Below are 18,495 nucleotides of genomic sequence, written 5' to 3' on the forward strand. Positions count from 1 at the left end.
CACACACTCCAGCTGGGCCCAGAGGGAAGGTGAGAGGGAGCGAAGGCGGGTGGTGGGGCAGGGGCCACTGAAGCGTAGCTCCTGCAGCCTGGTGAGCCTGTGCGCCAAGAGCTGCGGCTGGACCTGTCCCCTCTTCAAGTTAAGTCCGGGTTTGTAGTGATCCCCGAGCATCCTCCCTCTGGTGTGAGGGGTGTGGTGTCCACGCTGGTGTGTGGGCGCCCCTCCGCGGGCAGTGCACGGACCGCAGCCTGGCAGAGTAGCCATGGCGGACGAGAAGACCTTCCGCATCGGCTTCATCGTGCTGGGGCTCTTCCTGCTGGCCCTTGGCTCGTTCCTCATGAGCCACGACCGGCCCCAGATTTACGGCACCTTCTACGCCATGGGCAGCGTCATGGTGATCGGGGGCGTCATCTGGAGCATGTGCCAGTGCTACCCCAAGGTAGGCGGTGATGAGGGAGGGTCAGCCGGGGGCCAGGGGCCAGCAGGGCAGGAGGCTGAGCCTCTGTTCTAGGTGTAATGCCCCATCCTTCAGTCATCTTTTCATCCTCCCCCTTTGCACTCCCTTGTCCCCTCTCCACTTTCCTGATCGTCCATCCACCCACCCATTCATCCACCCACCCATCCACCCATCCCATCCATCCCACCCATCCATCAGTCCATCCCTTATCATAAAGATCAATCAGAAGCCCCTTGCATCAGGAGCCCTGAACTAGGCCCATGAGGAGGCACAATGAGACCCAACACACAATCATCTGTGTACCCGAAACCAGAGTCAGTGAGTGCTGGCCACCTGCCAGTCGCTCCTGCATTCCCCGTGCAGCTCAGGCCTCCCCCAGAGCCTTTTGCACCCCTGTAGTTCCATTTCATAGTGGAGGAGCCCGAGACTCAGAAAGGCGAGGCCCCACAGCCCCTGAGGGTCAGACACTGGGGCTCAGATGTGTGTCCATATCTTAGATGACACTCTACCTCAGAGGGCTGTCCCTGTGTCTCAGAGCTGCCGAGACTTCTGGGTGGGTCAGGTGTAACCTGGCTGGTTTGGGTTGGGCTTGGGCAGTGTGCTCTCCTTCAGGGCTTCCATGTACTCCTAGTGACTTAGCACTCCTTGTGAGTACTCCCATGTACTCCCAGTGACTTAGTACTCCTTGTGAGTACTTCTATGTACTCCTAGTGACTTAGTACTCCTTGTGAGTACTTCTATGTACTCCTAGTGACTTAGTACTCCTTGTGAGTACTCCCATGTACTCCTAGTGACTTAGTACTCCTTGTGAGTACTCCCATGTACTCCTAGACTTGTGAGTGACTTAGTGATGGGGAGAGTATTGGTTTGGGGGTCCTGAGCTCCAGCCCCAGCTCTGTCCCAAACAGAGCTTTGTATTTCTGAGCCTCAGTTTCTTACATCTGCAAAGTGGGCCCCAAGCCCCTATTTCATCCAGCTCACATAGTTATTACCAACAGAGAAGAGATGGGACAAAGGAATGCTTTATAAACTATAGAGTGTTATATTTAGGTGAACGGCTGTCACCCTTATGGTTACTGATCCTCCCAGCAACCCTGTGGAATGGACACATCAGGAGTTGTAAGCCTTTAGTGCTCAGAGAGGTTGTGTGACTTTTCTGAGGTCACACAGCTGGTCAGACAGACCCAGGGAGACAAAAAGAGAAGCGTGGGTTCTAACCTGAAGACTTGGTCCAATCCCTTCCCTCTGTGAGCCCCGGTTTCCTCATTTGTACAATGTGTGAGTCAGGAAGCAGGGGCAGGGAAGCGGTGCGTCTAAGGCACCACTATGGGCCCTGGGCAGCCCCACACCACCCGCAGTCCCCTCCTCACCTTTCACCTGGGCGGCTCTGCTGGGGAGGAGGAGGGGGAGGAGGCTCCTGGGGGCCTGGGCCTGGCTCTCCCCAGCCCTGCCCGCTCCCTGGGCCAGCCCCAGACTGTCAGAATGTTTGGTGCTGGGGCGGTCCTGGCTGGTTTGCAGTCATTTACCCAGCAGTTTACAGTCAACTCGCCTCTGTCTGTGCAAGGCCCTGAGCTCAGGTCACCTAGAGAAGAGGTGCCTGGGGCCCGAGCCAGCACGTCCCCCCCTCCGTCCACCTCCTCCTCCCAGTGATGAGGCTGGACGCGGGGGACAAAGGAATCTAGAGGGTAGTGTCCTTCCTGCCCACCCCTGTTTACCAGAGGTGGTCTGGGGTGGGGGGCAGCGGCCAGGTGGCAGTGGGGGTGAGGGAGGGGGAGAGGGAATATGGCCGTGTATTAATGAGTAACTGTTGATGGATCCACGTGTCCTGTGCTGTGGAGGGAGCCGGGCCTGGGCGGGCTGGGAGGGGAAGGGGGGCGGAAATGCGTTTTAGTGCCCAACAGGCTCAGATTCAGACCCCTCCTCCCCCTGCCCCACCTCTGCGACCTTGTCCGAGGGAGTCTCCGGCCTCCTGAGCCCAGTGGGAGGAACCAGTGGGGTCAGGTGTGGGGGGGACCCACATCGCACCTGGCACAGAGCTGTTCTGTGCATTATTCTCGGGACCGCGTCTGGGCGAGTGCAGGTGTGGGTCTCTGTGGGTGTTACACACGCACACTGAGGGCAGGAAGGAAGTGCGCTGGAAATGAGGGGGGCTCATTGTGGGGGGAGGCCCCTTCGAGGGGGAGGCCCGGTGTGCAACACCGCCTCCCTGGTGCCTGGGCCATCTGAATGCTCAGCTAACTCTGGGGCCCATCCCCCCATCAGGATTCTCCCTCGTCTCTGAGTGTCTGATAAACGGGAATCTCCTAGATTAAAAATATGAACACGAGGGACTGGAATCAGCCAATTAAGATATGGGGGTTAGAGGTAGCAGTTCCAACATGAATAGAGTTGTCCCTGTCTCTGAGGAGCTGCGGCCTCTCAGGAAAGACAGTTTTCTGCCTGACGGGGCGAGGGTAGGCTTCACAGAGGAGGGGAGCTGGGCTCTGTGGGCTAAGCAGAAGTTCACCAGGCAGAGAGGATGGGAAAAATGTTCCAGGTAGAGGAACAGCATGGCCAGACACACGGCGACAGAGCAGCAGGGCTATGGGGCTGGGGGAGGAGGACGGAGGAGAGAGAGTAGGGCTCGTTCTGCGGGGCCCGCGGGGCCTGCCAAGGAATCTGGATCTTACCCTTTAGTTGATGGGACAAGAGAGGGACACGATCAGCTTTGCAATTCCGGGCAATTATCAGGCCAGCGTGGGGAGGGGAAGGCCCAGGGGCACCCTGCTGGGGAAGCTCCTTCCCCGTCCCAGTGAGAGGTGACGGCCTCCTGGACAAAGCCAGAACCTGAGGCCATGACCATAGGAACTGAGAAGACAAGTCACATCCATCAGGTGTATAGCACCTGTGGTGGCGGGACACGGCACCGGCCCCTCCATTAGCTTATCTCACTGGAGTTCTGAGGTGGTCTTGGCCAGATGCGGCGGACTGCTGGGCCTCAGGCTTTGGAGAGGAGGAGAAATCAGGGAAAGTCTAGTGGATGGGGCCGTGAGGGATGCTGCCTCTGTTAGCTGAGATGGGGCAGGGGAGCTGCAGGGAGGGGAGAGTTGGCAGGGAAAGCGGTGCTCCTCCCTGCCCACCTTCTGCCCCTGCCCACAGGTCTCCCTCCTCACCCCTGACTGAGTGAGGAGCCCAGGGCTGGGCCCCTGACTGGTGGTTGGTGGATCTGTCCTCTCCATAGGCCTCCATCCTTTCCTCTGCTCCCTCCTTTTGGGGGCTGCTGAATGCTCTGCCTAAACACAGGTCTGTCTGCTCTCCCCAGCGGAGAATTCCTCCAGGGCTCCCAGGGCTTCTGGACAAAGGCTGGACTCCTTAGTCTAATGTTCTGGGCTCTTCAAGGTCTGCTCTCCCCTCCCTAGCTTCAGGTCCGCTCCCCTCTCTTAAAAGGACTTGTGTGTGAAGGTGCTCCCATCTTATCTGCTCCCCCAGGCTTTTCACCATAGCCATGATGATGTTGATGGAGGTGATATTGGTGGTGGTGATGCTAGTGATGATGGTGGTGATGATGGTGATGTTAATGGAGGTGATGATGATCATGGTGATGATGATGGTGGTAGTGATGATGACGATGTTGATGGTGATGGTGATGGTGGTGGTGATGATGGTGATGACAAGAAGGAGGAAGATGGTGACTTGGTCACGTGACACTGAGGCATAGAAAGGGGCAGCTTCTTTGAAATGCAGAGTCAGTGGGCAAGGGCAAGCCATCCTAGGTGGGTGTGGGAGATACCCAGACCCCTGTGTCATGTCCAGAGAGGAAGCTTACCCCTCCGTGGAGGTGCAAGGACCCCCCCACCCGTCTTTCCCAGCTCCCTAGCGGGGCGGAGCTTTTCCAAAGCAGACAAGTGTCTCTTCCTCGCTGCACTCTATGGGGAGGGAAAACGTGATGCTACTCATGGACCTGCCACAGCACAGAAGGGCCTCATCAAACACTGGTTGAAAACATTTTTCAGTGGAGGCGAGTAGGACTCAGAAGGTAACTTCGTTTTCAGTTGCATCGAACTGTTGTTCAGCGAGCAGCTGCTGTGTGCCGGGCATCCTGTGGGGGACTCCTTCTGTTAGTCCCTCATGGCGTCTTCACGGCAACCCCGGCAGACAGGTGTTGCTGGTCTTATTTTTTTAAATTGTGGTAAAATACACAACATAAAATTGACCGTGTTAACCGTTTTTAAGCATTATTACATTTACACGGCTGTGCTACAGATCTCCAGAACTTGCACCTTGCAAAACTGGAACTCTCCACCCATTAAACAGTAACTCCTATGCCCTCCTTCCAGTCTGGGGCAACCACCATTCTGCTTTCTGTCTCTGTGACTCGAACTACTGTAGATACCTCAGGTGAGAGGAATCATACTGAGTTTGTCTGTTCGTGACCGGCTTGCGCCTTCTGTCCATGTGGTAGCCTGTGTCAGAACTTCGTTCCGTTTTAAGGCTGGGTAACGTCCCCCTGCCTGGTTAGGCCACATCGTTTATCTGTTCATCTGTGTAGGGACACCTGGGTCTCTTTCACCTCCGGTCTGCTGTGAACAATGCAGCAAGTGTCTCTTCGAGGCCAGCCCCACTTTACAGAGAGGGACAGAGAGGCTCTGGGAGGGGAGGTGACCTGCCCAAGGAAAGGTTCCCATGCAGTCTCCCAGACCCCAAAGGCGGGCTCCTTCTGCCTCATTCCACAGCCCTCTTTACGATCCTGCCTCCCCTCCACTGCCCGTGCCCCCAGCGTGGGGCTGTACTCGCAGAAACCCTGAAAGTTCAGGGACAGGGACTGGTGGGCACAACCGCAGTCATCTGTCCCCCACCGCGGCCTCTGTTCCAAGAAACACATCATGGTGGCCTGCTTTGCACTCACTCATCAGATACAGATGAGGCATCAGGCATGTTCTGGGCACCGGATAAGGACTCTGCTATAGGACAAGGTGTGAACAGCTCCAGGGCAGGGACGCTTGTCTCATTCACTCCCTGCTGCCCCCTAGGGCCCAGAAGAGTGCCTGGCACACAGCAGGTACTAAATAAATGTTGGGTGAACGTCAGCCACCTGGGAGCAGGAGCCCAGAGATCCACTCGTCCGCTAACGCTGGTCCCTGCAGACCCCTCACTTGTCGTAAGGGGGAGGTGCTCCCTGGTTGGGCCTCTCTCCCAGGGCATGTGGAGAGGTTAGGCCCATGCCCCAGGGCTGGTGGGGGGGGGGTAGGGCAGTGGCCAAGGGTGTGTGCAGGTAGCTGCAGAGAAGCCATCTCCCCTTTGCCCTACAGATTGCCTTCATCCCTGCTGACTCTGAATTCCAAGGAATTCTGTCCTCAAAGCCAACAGGCTTGCTGGAGAACAGAGTCACTGCTGAGATGAAGAGGTAGGTGCTGGGCCTTCTGTGCCTGGAGGGGTGGGGGGAGGGGAGGGCAGTGAGCCCTTCTCCTCTCACACGGGAGAGTGTGGGCGGGGCCGGGGTGGGGGTGGGCAGGGGCTCCTCCCCTTGCTCCAGGCTCCTGCTTGGCTTTCCCACTTCACTAAGAATATACCACTGGGAATCACGGATTGTTCTGAACTCTCAGTTCTGGGAGGTGAGCATTATTATTCCCATTTTACCCGTGAGGAAGCCGAGGCTCAGGGACCTCATCCCGTCTTACAGTGAACCGGCGGCAGACCGGAAATCAGCATCAGGCCTGACACTAGACTAGACCCCAGAGGGCTGCGGCTGCTGTTACTGCTGCAGACAGTGAGAGGCAGGGGAGGCACAGTGACGGCCAAGGTGCAGCCTGAGCCTCTGCCACCGTCTGGCTGTGTGACTTTGGGAAAGTGACACACCTCTCTTTGCCCCCTCTGTAAAAATGGCACCTTCCTCCTGGGGGTTCAGGGAGGATTCAGTGGGATAATAATATGAGCAAGTACGAAGAACAGAACCCGGTGCACAGTAGGCCCTCTGCAAACCAGACACTTCGCACCCCTTACCTCCCGCAGTCCTCATAGAAACCAGGTGAAGGGGAGGAGGGGGGTGCCATTCCTTTATGCAGATGTGGAGACTGAGGCTCCAGAAGTGTGAGCACAAGCCCCAGACTTCCCGGGGAGGCACTGACAGACCAGACCAGACCCGCCCTGCCTCGTAAGCGGGTGCCCAGGCGTGGCTCTCCAGGACATGGCAGAGAGCACCGGGCCAGGCGACAGCACTGATGTCTGCGGAATGACTCCTTCCCAACCTGTCTGTTCTCTCTCCTTCTGTCTGCTGGGTCCCCACCTAGCCCCCAGCCCCCCTACGCAAGGCTGTGGGATGAAGCTGCCTATGACCAGAGCCGGCCTGACCTCAGCCACATCAGGATGAAGGTCATGGGCTACAGTGAAGATCCCCGCCCCCTGCTGACCCCTGCCCAGGAACAGCAGCAGCCAGAAGCTAGTGACAGAGGGGACGGCAGCCCTCCTGAGGCTCAGACCTGGATGGAGGCTGCTGTGGTCATACACAGGGGCTTGGATGAGGTCGGGGGAGAAGGAAACCCAGCTCAGAGAGGCCCCAGGTGAGTGTGCAGAGCGCAGGAGTGGGAGCAATGCCGGCTTCTGGGGTGTGGGCCACTGAGGGGGGTTGGGTACATTTGGGAATAGAGAGAGCAGTGGGAGTGCGGGTAGCCTGAGAAGTAGCAGGTGCAGCAAATGCATGAGCCTGGGCTTGGATGGGCCTGGGTTCAAGTCCCAGCAGCTCTGCTGTGTACCCCTAGCTGGTTTCTTGCCCTCCTGAGCCTCAGGTTTCCCCATATGGGGATAATCACTCCTTCCTCCGAGGGGTGCTGTGAAGACTGGGACAGTGTATTTCAGGGCCAGGCACACTGCAGGAGCGCTGTACTGTCTGAATTCTTGTCACGTGTAGTGGGGGGCAGGGAGCCAGAGGACCCGCCAACTAATGTGCTCTGTGACCTCGGACAGGTCACTCCCCACCCACCATCCCTGGATGTTGACGAACTGGGTTCCTTGTTCATCCATTTACTCACACATCCTACCAGTGTTACTGGGCACCTACTCCCTGCAAGGTCTTGGTGGCCTCCACCCTGCAGGAGCTTCTGGTCCAATGGGGGATGCGGGGGAGGGAACAGAGGGTGACATGTAATGTAATGGGGACCAAGAGCCTAGAGGAGACCCCTGAGTTATTGGAGAAGTGGACGAGTGACTGGTTTGGACAATAACATCATAATGCCTCATTTCCTGAGCACCTAATATGTGCCAGGCATTGTGCAAAGTGCTCTCTGCACACCGCTGCTGACTGCTGATATGTCCTCATTTGAAAAATGGGAATGATTATTCTGCCTAAAGGCGTTGTTCAGAATAAATGGGATCAGCAGGCACAGGGCCTTTCCCCCTGTCAACCTCAGAGACACCAGATGGGTGAATACTGTTACTTCCCCATCTAACAGGCAAGAAAGCTGAGGCCCAGACAGGTGTGCTTGCCTCCTCTGGCCTTGTAGTTGGTGGCTGAGGTTTGGACCCAGGCAGTCTGACTCAGAGCTAACCTTGCTTTCTCTGGTTTGTCCATGCAGCCCCCCAGGGGGTCCCCAGGGCCCTGCACCCTTGGCTTCCTTCCAAGATGACCTGGATTTGGGCTCCAGTGAGGACAGCAGCCCCAACCTGTCTGCACCTGCCGGGGTGGAGCCCTGGGCCTTCAGGTGCCAACTGGACCGCTTCCAGGACTTTGATCTGATCGACGCCCCCACGTCGGAGGACGCGCATCCAGAGGGGCCGGGGCAGGACACAGCCCTACCAAGCTACCAGCAGCGGTCCCTGAGGACAAGAGAGGAGGCTTCGAACACGGGTGTAGAGGAGCCAGAGCAGGAGGAAGAGGACTTGTACTATGGGCTGCCGGATAGCCCCGGGGACCCCCTCCCAGACAAAGAACTGGGCTTTGAGCCGGATGCTCAGGGCTTGGATGGAGCTGGCCCTGGGCACTAGCCCAGCACCAGCCACTAACCTTGTATGATTTCACAGGGCCTCAATTTCACTATCTGCAAAATGGGGTTGTATGGAGGTTCCGGTGAGACGGTGGATCCCGGAGCACCTAGAGAACTGTAAAGAGACGCGCAGGGAAGGGATGATTACTCTCAACGGACCATTGCCGTTCTAATTGTTACCGTGGGGGTTAAAGCTTGAAGGTAAAATGTACTTCATTAAGGGGATTTGCAGCAGCTGGGGCCCTCAAGAGCCTTCTCTGCCTCCCCCAAAAGTTGGCCTTGGAACAGGAGCCCTCCTCGGTGCTACACCTGGTTCTCTAACCTTCTAGGAAGGCCTCTCAGGGTCCCCGTTCCTGCTGAGCCCGAACGGGGTGTGACCTGTCTTCACCCAGAGCTAACTGCGTGCCCCTCCTGCGGCCTCCTGCTGCTCGGGGGTCCAAACCCTTCCAGGACTGACCTCCCAACTGACGCCCCCGTGTCGGCCCCGTGCCGCACCCTCCGCCCTTCACACTCCGCCTGCGACCCCTGGACTGCCGTGCTGTCTGCCTGGCAAACTTGTGCTCCTCCGCCAGACGGGAGCGCAGATAGATATCCCTCCTCTTGAAAGCCTTTCCCGAGGTCACCGCCTCCTGGAACAAGTTAGTCCTGGCTCCTTGGCGCCACCTTTGGGGCTTGTGCGCTCATTACAGGAGCATAAACTGGCGCCCTTGCTTCCCTTACGTTGGTGTCTCTGGTGTCCAGAGTCAGTGGTCATTGAGGGTGTATGGAACTGACCAGAACCCAGGACACTCACTCCACTTCACTCACTTCCCAGCCCCTTTACGCTCTGGCATTCGAGCTTCCAAAGGGCCTGCATAGGAGTCACAAAGCCAGGGGAAGAGCCCCCAGAATAGCCTCCTCCCTGCAGGACACACCTACTTTAGCTTAGGACCGTGGGTGAAATGAAACCTCCTGGGTTAATTTGATTCAGGTGGCATTTCTTGAGCATATACTATGTGCCAGACACTAAGCCAGAATCTTTGAGGGTAAAGAGGCAGGAAGTGATGAACAAACAGTTCTCGCCTTCAAAGGACTCACAGTCCAGTGAGCGTGGTGTTTCATAAGTTAGGACAGATAGCAGAGCAGGAGCCAAGGTGGAAACAGGAATTACAATAAAAAGAATGGTGCCCAGAGGCAGCAGAGTGACATCCGGGCCAGCAGTCTGCAGCCGACAAGTCCGCCTGCCCCGCAGCCCCGGAAACATCACTGGTGTAGCACCACCGAGTGCAATGCTTTTAGTATGCGGCTCCCCGCCCCGCCCTCTGCACCCCAGCACCGGGACTGAGGCAGCTGCTTCAGAGGAAGGGGCAGTGGCACTATCTCAAACCAGGTCCACACGGAGAGCTTGCCTCCTGGGCCACCTGGGACGGGGAGACCGTCTCCTGGGCTGGGCCTCCGGGTCGGGGCTGGGAGACCCAGCGGCAGGACAGGGAAGCCCTCCGCACCTGGTCTGACGAGCACAGCCCCGCCCCCCAACACTCCCTAGTCTTTCTGGGTCACGCTGCCTCCAGGATGAAAACCTGGGCGGTGAAAGGCGTTATCGGGCACACCTGTGACCCGAGTCCTCGGACTGCGTGAGGTGTAGTGTGTTTCTGTGCTCTGTTCACAACAGTGGGAAGGAGGCAACCTGAATCAGAAGCCGCACCAGCACGAATGGCTGGAATAAAAACGTTGTCAGCATTGAAAGGGGTCACCTTCACTGACCTGCAAATTCCTTTATGTGAAACCACCTGTTCCAACCTCTGGGGTAAATGAAGCATCATGCCTGGCGGGTGCCATGGGCACCCTCCGGAAACCGACCGCACGGGACAGCTGTGCGGTGTGCAATCTCCCGAGTGGCCCTGATGTCCCTGAATCATCATCGCAGGGCATTCCCCAGACCTTATCCAGAAAACCGAGAGCCTCTGGCTGCAGGCCCACCAGCAGGGAGATGCCAACCCCGTCCCAGGAAGTCCTGCCAAGGGCCTGGGGCAGCGGAGGGAGAAGGTGAGACAGGTTTTGGCCCCAGTCCCGGATCCCCACCCTGGTGCAGTGTGATGGGGAGGCAACATGTGGCTCTGCCCAGAACAGTCCTGGTCTATGCCCACTGCCCCTGCTCAGCTATTAGTGGTGCGCCCTTTCACCCTCAAAGATATCCCATTTGGGAGATAAACTATGTTCACCCTACTCTGTGACCCTGGGCAAGTCTGGTTGCCTTTATGTACCTCAGTTCCCTCCTGGGCAAAGGGAGATGATGGGCCCCTGGCTTTGACCTTTGCAGGGGTTAGGCGGTGGGGGTATCTGATGGAATCCACCTGCCAGAGCCTGCAGGAGACTGCTGGGAGCTCACCTGTAGCTAAGAGTTGGGCTCATTGCTGACTGCAGTGAGAAGAACAGACCCGGGGCAGAGGGGGTCGCATCTCCATAGGAGGGTGTGAGGAAGAATGTACTGTGGGATTCGGGCTTGTGGGAGGTGGTTTGGAGGAGGGTGTCAGGGAGCGAGACTCTGCTCTGAACTGGATGCTGTCGGAAGCAGGGCTAGTTCTAGGATGCGGCACCCGGGTCCCTCTGATCTCGAAGGGGGAAGACTAGCCCTGAGCTGAAGCTGTAAATGGCTGAGAAGCAACTCCAATCCTCCAGCCAGGAGAGGAGGATGTGGGGTGATTGTGGTGGCCGTGACAATGGTGGTGTTTTGCCTGTGCTCAGTCATGGCTACTGAGTGGCCTTGACTTGTCTTGACCCGTCATGGTCACAGAGTGGCCTTGTCCGTGAACTTGCTCATGTTCTACAGAACACCGGCCCCAGCTGTGGGGGCCGGAGGCTCCTGGCTGTCAGGCTGCTGCTGTCCTTCCTCTGGGCTCACTGCTTGGTGGCTCTTCCTCAGGGGCTGCTAGTGACCTTGGGGAGGGGTGGGGAGTAGAATGCACTGTGGATTTCATTTGAAAAGGAGGGTCAGTGGCTTTTTAAAAGTGTGAACGCACACGTGCAGGGGGCTCTGATTCCATTCCGCTCTGGCCATTTTGAGCTCTGTGGTCTGTCTCACTTCGTCTGAAATCCCACCATCATTCCCTCTCCCTCGGCCTTGCCACCTTTCAGTCCCTCTAAGACCACAGGGCTCTGGGACTGTCCCTGGCAGAGGAATTGGGAGGGCAGGTGATCTTCCTGCAGGATTCCAGGACGGGTGGGTTGCAGAGGGCCCAGAGAAGCAGCCTTGGCGAACCCTGGGATTCTGAGTGCAGCCGCAGGCTCTGGGTGTGTGTGCCATGGCAGAAATTCTGCTCTTTTGACCCTCCTAAGAGTCAGAGGGACTGTGGAAGTTTCCACTCTCTGGGTGGAAAAGGCCCTGGAGGGATGCAGGGATGGAGGGACCGCCCTTGTCCTTACCTGGGAAAGACAGCGGCCCTGGGGGCAGGGAGCTTGTGCTCCTGCTGACTGCTTGCCGTGACCTTGGGCATGTCACAGCCCTTCTGGACTTCTGTCCCTGTTCTCTGTATGACTAGGTGGGGGTGGGCAAGATGCCACTTCTCCCCATCCTTAAGCCCTGTGCCGGACACCCTCACACCTATTACTCCCTGTGGTCCTTGCAACAGCCCTGGGAAGAGATCTGTTGACCCCACACTGCAAATGTTTGTTCTGAATCCCAGATTCTGGAGTCAGAAAGACTCAGATTTGCCCTCAGCCTCTATCAGTTCCTTGCTGTGTGATCTTGGACAAGTCACTGGCTCTCTCTGAGCCTCCACATCCACATGTAGGCAGTAGAAAGGACACTGCCTACCTCTCAGGCTGTTGTTACAGAATGAATGATCACGATGCCTTCTGCACGTCGTAGGTGCTCAAACAGCGTCGTCTCCTTCCTTCCCTCTCCAGGTCTCAGTTTCCTCATCTGCACAGTGGAGATCAACTCTGTCCTGCTTATGAACCTGTATGAGTGAATTCAGTGAGCCAGTGCCAAGGGGCAGGTCAGACGACAGCCAGCAACAGGGAGCTAAGGCGGGAATAAAATCCCTTCAGGACCAGGAGGAGGGGCAGAGTGCTCAGCGAGACTGGCAGTGTGCTGATTGTGAGGAGGAGAAGCAGGATTGCTTACTCCTGGTCAGACTAAAGTTACTGAGCATGTGCTGAGTATCGGGCTGTCCACGTTCATCAGTTTAACCCTCCCACCAGCCCTGAGAGAGGGCCATTCCTGGGTCGGAGCTGGGCTTCAAGCTGGGTCCCCTGAGCCTGTTCCACTCTGTCTGTCATCTGGTCCACACATATGACGACTCAGTGATGCCCTGATTGTGCTGTGCTCATGTGATCTCGTTGCATTGTCAAAACCTGCAAGGCCGTTGTGTTATCCCCATTTTACAGATGAGGAAGCTGAGGCACAGAGAGGTTGAATAATTTGCCCACCCTCCCAGAGAAGAGCTAAATGGAGAGGGGGAGGTATAGCCACAGGGCCTTCAATTTCTGGCAGGGACTGTCCAGTGGTCCCAGGTTATTTCACCCCCAGTGAGCACAGGACAAAGACATCTATCAACAAACCAGGCAGCAAGGTTCCACTGAGCACCTACTTGTGCCTTCTCCTGTGTTAGTGCTGAGGGCAGACCCCCTCTGCTCCCACACCTTCCATGACTTCCTATTGCCCAGAGGAGAAGGCCAGATCTCTGAGCTTGGCATTTTTGAGGCCCTTCATGGTCTTGCCCCACCCACCCTTTCCGGCTGATTTGTCCACCGCTTCCTCCCACGTAGCAGCCAGGGGAATACTCATCCTAATGTCATCCTGCCTGATGCCCTCCATCCTTTTCTTCTCACCCCTCAATGCCTGGCGCAGTTTCACCTGTTCCCTGGGGCCTCACCTGGCCCTGCTCTCCCCTTGTGGGGCAGGACCCTTCCTCCCCACCCTCTCCTGGGGGTCCTGCTCAAACGGCAAGCGCCATTCTGGCCCCGGCCTTCCTCACGTGACTGGCTATGCGTGCGCCCATGCGTGCTGGTATGCGTCTCCCCACCTGGACCGGGAGGTCCTTCAAGGGCAGGAGCCTCCTCCTACCCATTTCTATCTCCAGGACTTAACACATGCGAGCGGCAATGGTGCTGGTGGAACAGGATGGAACTGATCTGAATTGACCTGGACGAGGACCAAATGCCCCTTTGCGAGGCTTGTTGGCCCAGACACACAAACCACACAGCAGGGAGGAGGGGCGCTGGCTTTGGCTCCATCAGTCCTGGGTTTGAGACTGGCTTCCCCCACCCAGTTCTGTGACTTTGGCCAAGAGACTTACCCACTCTGGTCCTCAACGTCCTTACCAATAAAACGAGGTCAACGGTATCTAGCTAATAGCATCTTGTGAGGATTAGATGAGATCGTGCATATTGGGTGCTCAGCATGTGCCTGGGGCCTGGTGAGCCCTCAGTATATAGCAGTTATCATTACTAGTATTTGCAGAGGTGAGGGGTGTGTCTCCAACGTGCAGACACCAGGAGCCAGTGTAGACTTGGGGTTGGCGTCCAGCTCTGCCTCATCAGCAATTTTCAAATGCAGGTCAGTAATATCGGACTCTTCTGAGAAGCTTTAGAAGTCCTGGGTCTTAAAACCACGCTCAGAGACAGCTGGGATAGACAAGCCAGGTGGTTCTAAAGCACACAAGAGCTTAGTTTTTTTTTTTTTTCAAATGGGTTGTCAAGGACTGAAGTCCTTGGAGGCTGATCTGGAGAAGGTACAGGTTGCAAGCTAGGATTTAAACAGGTAATGACGGGGGGGATCTCAGGCAGAGGTCTCGGCATGGGCAAGCCCCACAGGAGAGGAGGAGGTGGTCCCGAGAATCACCACCACCTCCCTGGAGGTGGCTGTGGGAGAGGGAGGCTGGGATTGGGTCATGGGGCTCCCTGAATCCCCGCAATGCAGCTCAGATTTGATCTGCTGGGCAAGTAGGATCCATCGATGGTTCTTGAGCAGAGGAGTGACTTTGGCCAAGAGTCAAAAGGGCACGGATGCAAAAGGGAATGGAGGGGAAACACACGGGTGGCAAGAGGCTGGCTCAAGGCCAGCGGCAGGAATTCAGTTCCCAGCCTGGCCTGTGAAAGATTTTTCCACCTGTGAGGGTGGCACTGGGTGAACCTTGGTGGAGCCAGTGTCCCAGAGTCGTCACTGTTGACCACAAACCCTGCGGAGCAGAGTGGGGAACCCTGTGGATTCCATCCAAGATGCCAGAGCCCGGCTAAGGCAGTGCTCAGTTCAAAAATAGCCCAGGGGGAGGGCAGGTGAGGGCCCAAGTTACCCAGGCAGTGCCCAGGTCAGACAGTGGCCTCCCCACCTGATTCTTCAGATACTGGCAATTCCCGAGCCACCTGCTCGGGATCCTTCATGTTGAACCCAGGCAGGAGTGGGCCTGGGTGTTGAGTAGCTGGGCAACGGCAGGCTGCGGATGCCTGATCAGCCAGTCCGGGGGCAGGGAGAAGTGGGTTTCCTTCCTCCCTCCCTCCCTTCCTTCCATCCTTTCTTCCCTCTCTTCTTTCCTTCCTTCCCTCTTTCTTCCTTCTGGACACAAACTGTCTACGCTCCTGCGTGGCATCTCCCCACCCCACACCAAGCAGAGGGGACAGAGATCCATCTGAGCCCTGCCTGTCTGGGGTGGGGGTCCATCCCCATGAGTGACTGTAAAACAAACAGTGACAGGTCAGCGTGGTCAGTGCTGAGCAGGGAGAAGCACAGTGCTGGGTGGGCTCACCTGGGACGTCAGCAAGAGCCTCTCAGGGGAGTCACCCCACGGAGCTCAGTCCTGAAGTGTCTCCCAGGGTGGAAAGGGGATGAGAACAGCTCGGACCAAGGCTGGGAGCCCGCTGTGTTTGGGGGCTGTAGGTGTGGAGGGCAGCTGGGGAGCACCTGATGTGGGGGCCGGGTGCCTGACCAGGGTGGGCCGTGGGTACTGCTCTGGAGCACAGGGGGAAGCCTCAGGCAGCTCGATGGCCAAGGACAGAGCTCTAGGTTTCTGTAAAGGGAGGACTTCGTAACACTCAGAGCCCAGAGAACATCTGAGAGACAGAGGTCACAGTTCTGAGAGAGAGAGAGAGAGATCAGCAGGAAGAGGATTTCAGCTACAGGAAAGATCTGTGACCCCATAAAAGAAGCCAACATGGTGAACCTCAAGAGCAGTCAAAGGAAATTAAAACAAGAAGAAGCCATGTTTCACCCCACAACACTGGCCATGTTTGGTAAAGGGGACAACACCCTGTGGTGCTGGCAGAATGTGGATGAACAGGGTTCTATCTTACATTGTTTTGGAAATAGCAATGACACGCGCTTGGGGACAAGGGGGCGGTGGGTGGTCACCAGCTCCGCAGGAGGGCCACCCCTGGGCTCGCAGTTCCCCTGCTGGAAAGGCACCCCGAGGGCGTGATCAGACAGGCGTGATGGGAGGGGCGCGCTTACAGAGGGGTCACTGCGGCACTGTTCCCGAGGATTCAAACCCGGGGAGGCTCTAGACACCCAGCAGTGCGAGACCGGCTCCGCGACGGGACAGCCACGCCAGGGCGTGGTGTGCGGCCACTGCAGTGACGGCCCTCCCGACTGAGTTGAGCTCCCCCGACCCCCACCCGCACCGGCCCCGGGGCAGCGCACGGTCTGGGCAGCTCGTGGTCCCCGCGACTCAACTCCGCGTTTGCCGGCGGGTCTCTGTGACTGCGTTCTGTGCGGCTGCGCGTCCTGTTAGATGTCAGCCCCGGGAAGGCAGGGACGCTTACTTACTTTGTTTCTTTTTGTGCCTTGGGTGCTTAGCAGAGTTCCTGAAACACAGTAGGCCTTCAACAAATCGTTAAATAAATGACTGAGTCCATATATTTTTTAAAAAAAATTGTAGCCCTGGCTGGTGTGGCTCAGTGGGTTGAGTGTGGTGGGCCTGTGAACCAGGGGCGTCCCGGTTCGGTTCCCAGTCCAGGCAGGTGCCTGGGGTGAGGGCCAGGTCCCCGGTGGGGGGCGTGCAAGAGGCCACCAGTTGGTGTATCTCTCACACAAGGATGTTTCTCTCCCTCTTCCTCTTTCCTATCTCTGAAAATAAATAAGTAAAAACCTTTAAAAGATAAAAAATAAAACTGTGGTAAAATACAGATAACGCAAAACTTACTATGGAACCATTTAAGTGCACAGCTCAGGGACATTAAGCGCGCCCGCACTGCCCAGCAGCCCCGCCCCCACCCCGGTTCACGCCGCAGCTCCGAGCTCGCGGAAAACCAGCTTCTCCTCGCCCCTCACCCCGTCCTGGCCACCACCTTCCTCACTTTCTTTCTTCTTTAAATCGGTCTCTTCCCTCCATGCCACTGAGCCCGTATTTCTTGGTGTGGAAAGATGTTTATGATCCGTAATTAATAGAGAGAGAGATTATAAAGAGGAATGCAGCAAACACTTCCAGTCCCCTCCTTCCTTGACTTTGTTTGGCGGCTGACACGCCCAGTCCCAGGTGAGCAGTTAGCCCCAGCAAAGCCCTCACCACCGCCTGTTCCCGGGCGGCGTTCCAGCGCGACCCGTGTTGGGGTCACGTCTGAGAAAGGTTCCTGATTAAAAGGTGGAAGTGGTCAGGTGAAGGTCAGCTTCGCCGGCCTTCAGCGGCTGGACAGATTCGGCCTCCTGCAACCAGGAGGGCAGTGCCCAGTGAGTCCCGCGGGTTTCCAGCTGTGAACTCGCGAACTGAAGCCACGGCTCTGGTCTCGTTCTGCGAGACAGTGTAGCCCTGTTTGCTTACGTTACTCTGGTTGCAGCGGAACTTACTCCCAAAAGATAGACTCCATCCTATGCACAGGTATAAATAGAAAAAATTGAAGAGAAATCTCTGGGTGCTGGGCTTCTTCTTAATGACATTTTTATGAGTGTATAAATAATGATCAGAAAATAATTTATTTACATTCAGAAAATGAAAATGATTCTGGTTCTACTTTTTTAAAATTAACAAAATATTGGGCCCCCAGGAAGTAGCTCATCCCAGTCAAGGAATCTGAGGGCAGCCTGGGGACCACCCGTGGGCCTGCTGGAGACCAGATTCAAACGGCAGGTGGGAGGCTGGCCGTGACCTACCAAGTCCCATCCAAAACAGTGTGGGACTGCTACCTTATCAAGGAGGCGGGCAGACACCCCAGGGACACCTGAAACCTGAGGCTTTGTTAGGAGAGGTGAACCTGGCAAAGTCCCCAGTGTGGTTGGGTGGGGCTGGGACTCACCCCCCGGGGCCCTCCTGTCCTCTCACTCCCCCCACCCCTGCATCCCTGAAAGCTACACCTCTCCCTCCGGGCTTTGAGGCCAGATACTTGTTCTTGATCTGGGCACATGCCCCAGCTCCCCCAAGACACATGGGCCCTCACCCTGAGGTCAGGCCTCCAGCCCTTTTCCTTTGGCAGCCTCACCAAGCTGGTTCTCAGAGCAGATGAGCAGGCGGCCAGGAGGAAGGGCCAGGCTAGGAGGACCTGGGGGTGCAGACCTGATGCCCCAGGGACACGGCAGCTGTGGGCTCTGCAGGTGGGCAGCACCTGTATTGGCTGTAAACACAGGTTTACAACAAGCAAGGCTGCTGTCTTTTCTCACAACAAACCCAGGATTATCTTGGTGAAAGTGACCTCTGGGGAAAGGCTGAGGAAGAAAGAAAAAATGGCAGCAGAGAATGAAAGGGAAAAGCACTTGAGGGACTGACCCCGTACTAGGCAGACGTCCCCAGTGGCCCCTGGGCTGCCCAGGGCCCCGGGTGGCATCACACAGCCAGAATTCTGTGCGCCCGGGTGCCTCTCTCAGCCGCAGACACATGTTGGCTGATGCCCACCAGGGGCAGTGCCATCAGAAAGGGACCAGAGAAAAGTGCCCCGGAGGAGGAGCTGGGGCAGAGATGAGCACCAGTGACAAGGACCACTGAAGGGTGGGGGTGCTCCTGTGGGCAGTCTGGCACTTAGCTGCGTCACCCCGTTCCTTCGCCTGTGGAATGGGGAGAGCCGGCTGGGTCAGCTTGCTGTCCACGGCGACTCGTTTTCTTGTTCTGCTTCCTTTCCTGCCTCCTCCTCCCTTTGGCCTCCTTCTTCGCTGGTCATGATGCCCAAGCCATCCTCAGTTTG

General features: G+C 56.9%; 1 protein-coding gene across 1 annotated transcript; it reads left to right on the forward strand.

Annotated features, from left to right (window-relative positions):
* On the forward strand, nucleotides 1-8,866 carry BSND (barttin CLCNK type accessory subunit beta). Its single transcript, XM_037161348.2, has 4 exons — nucleotides 1-439; nucleotides 5,746-5,840; nucleotides 6,724-6,993; nucleotides 8,005-8,866. Exons 1-4 carry the CDS (start codon nucleotides 263-265, stop codon nucleotides 8,411-8,413), a joined length of 951 nt encoding a protein of 316 aa, XP_037017243.2. The 5' UTR covers nucleotides 1-262; the 3' UTR covers nucleotides 8,414-8,866.
* Nucleotides 8,867-18,495: the final 9,629 nt, after the last annotated feature.

Source organism: Artibeus jamaicensis, unplaced genomic scaffold (assembly GCF_021234435.1).
Source record: "Artibeus jamaicensis isolate MK-2021 breed Jamaican fruit bat unplaced genomic scaffold, CSHL_Jam_final scaffold_1019, whole genome shotgun sequence".
NCBI classification, from domain to species: Eukaryota; Metazoa; Chordata; class Mammalia; order Chiroptera; family Phyllostomidae; genus Artibeus; species Artibeus jamaicensis.

Bases quoted from the DNA above. Each gene is read 5' to 3' on its own strand.
- BSND (XM_037161348.2), top strand. From the start codon at position 263: ATGGCGGACGAGAAGACCTTCCGCATCGGCTTCATCGTGCTGGGGCTC. The intron at 440-5,745 runs GTAGGCGGTGAT...TTTGCCCTACAG, and splicing joins TGTGCCAGTGCTACCCCAAG to ATTGCCTTCATCCCTGCTGA. The intron at 6,994-8,004 runs GTGAGTGTGCAG...TTGTCCATGCAG, and splicing joins CCAGCTCAGAGAGGCCCCAG to CCCCCCAGGGGGTCCCCAGG.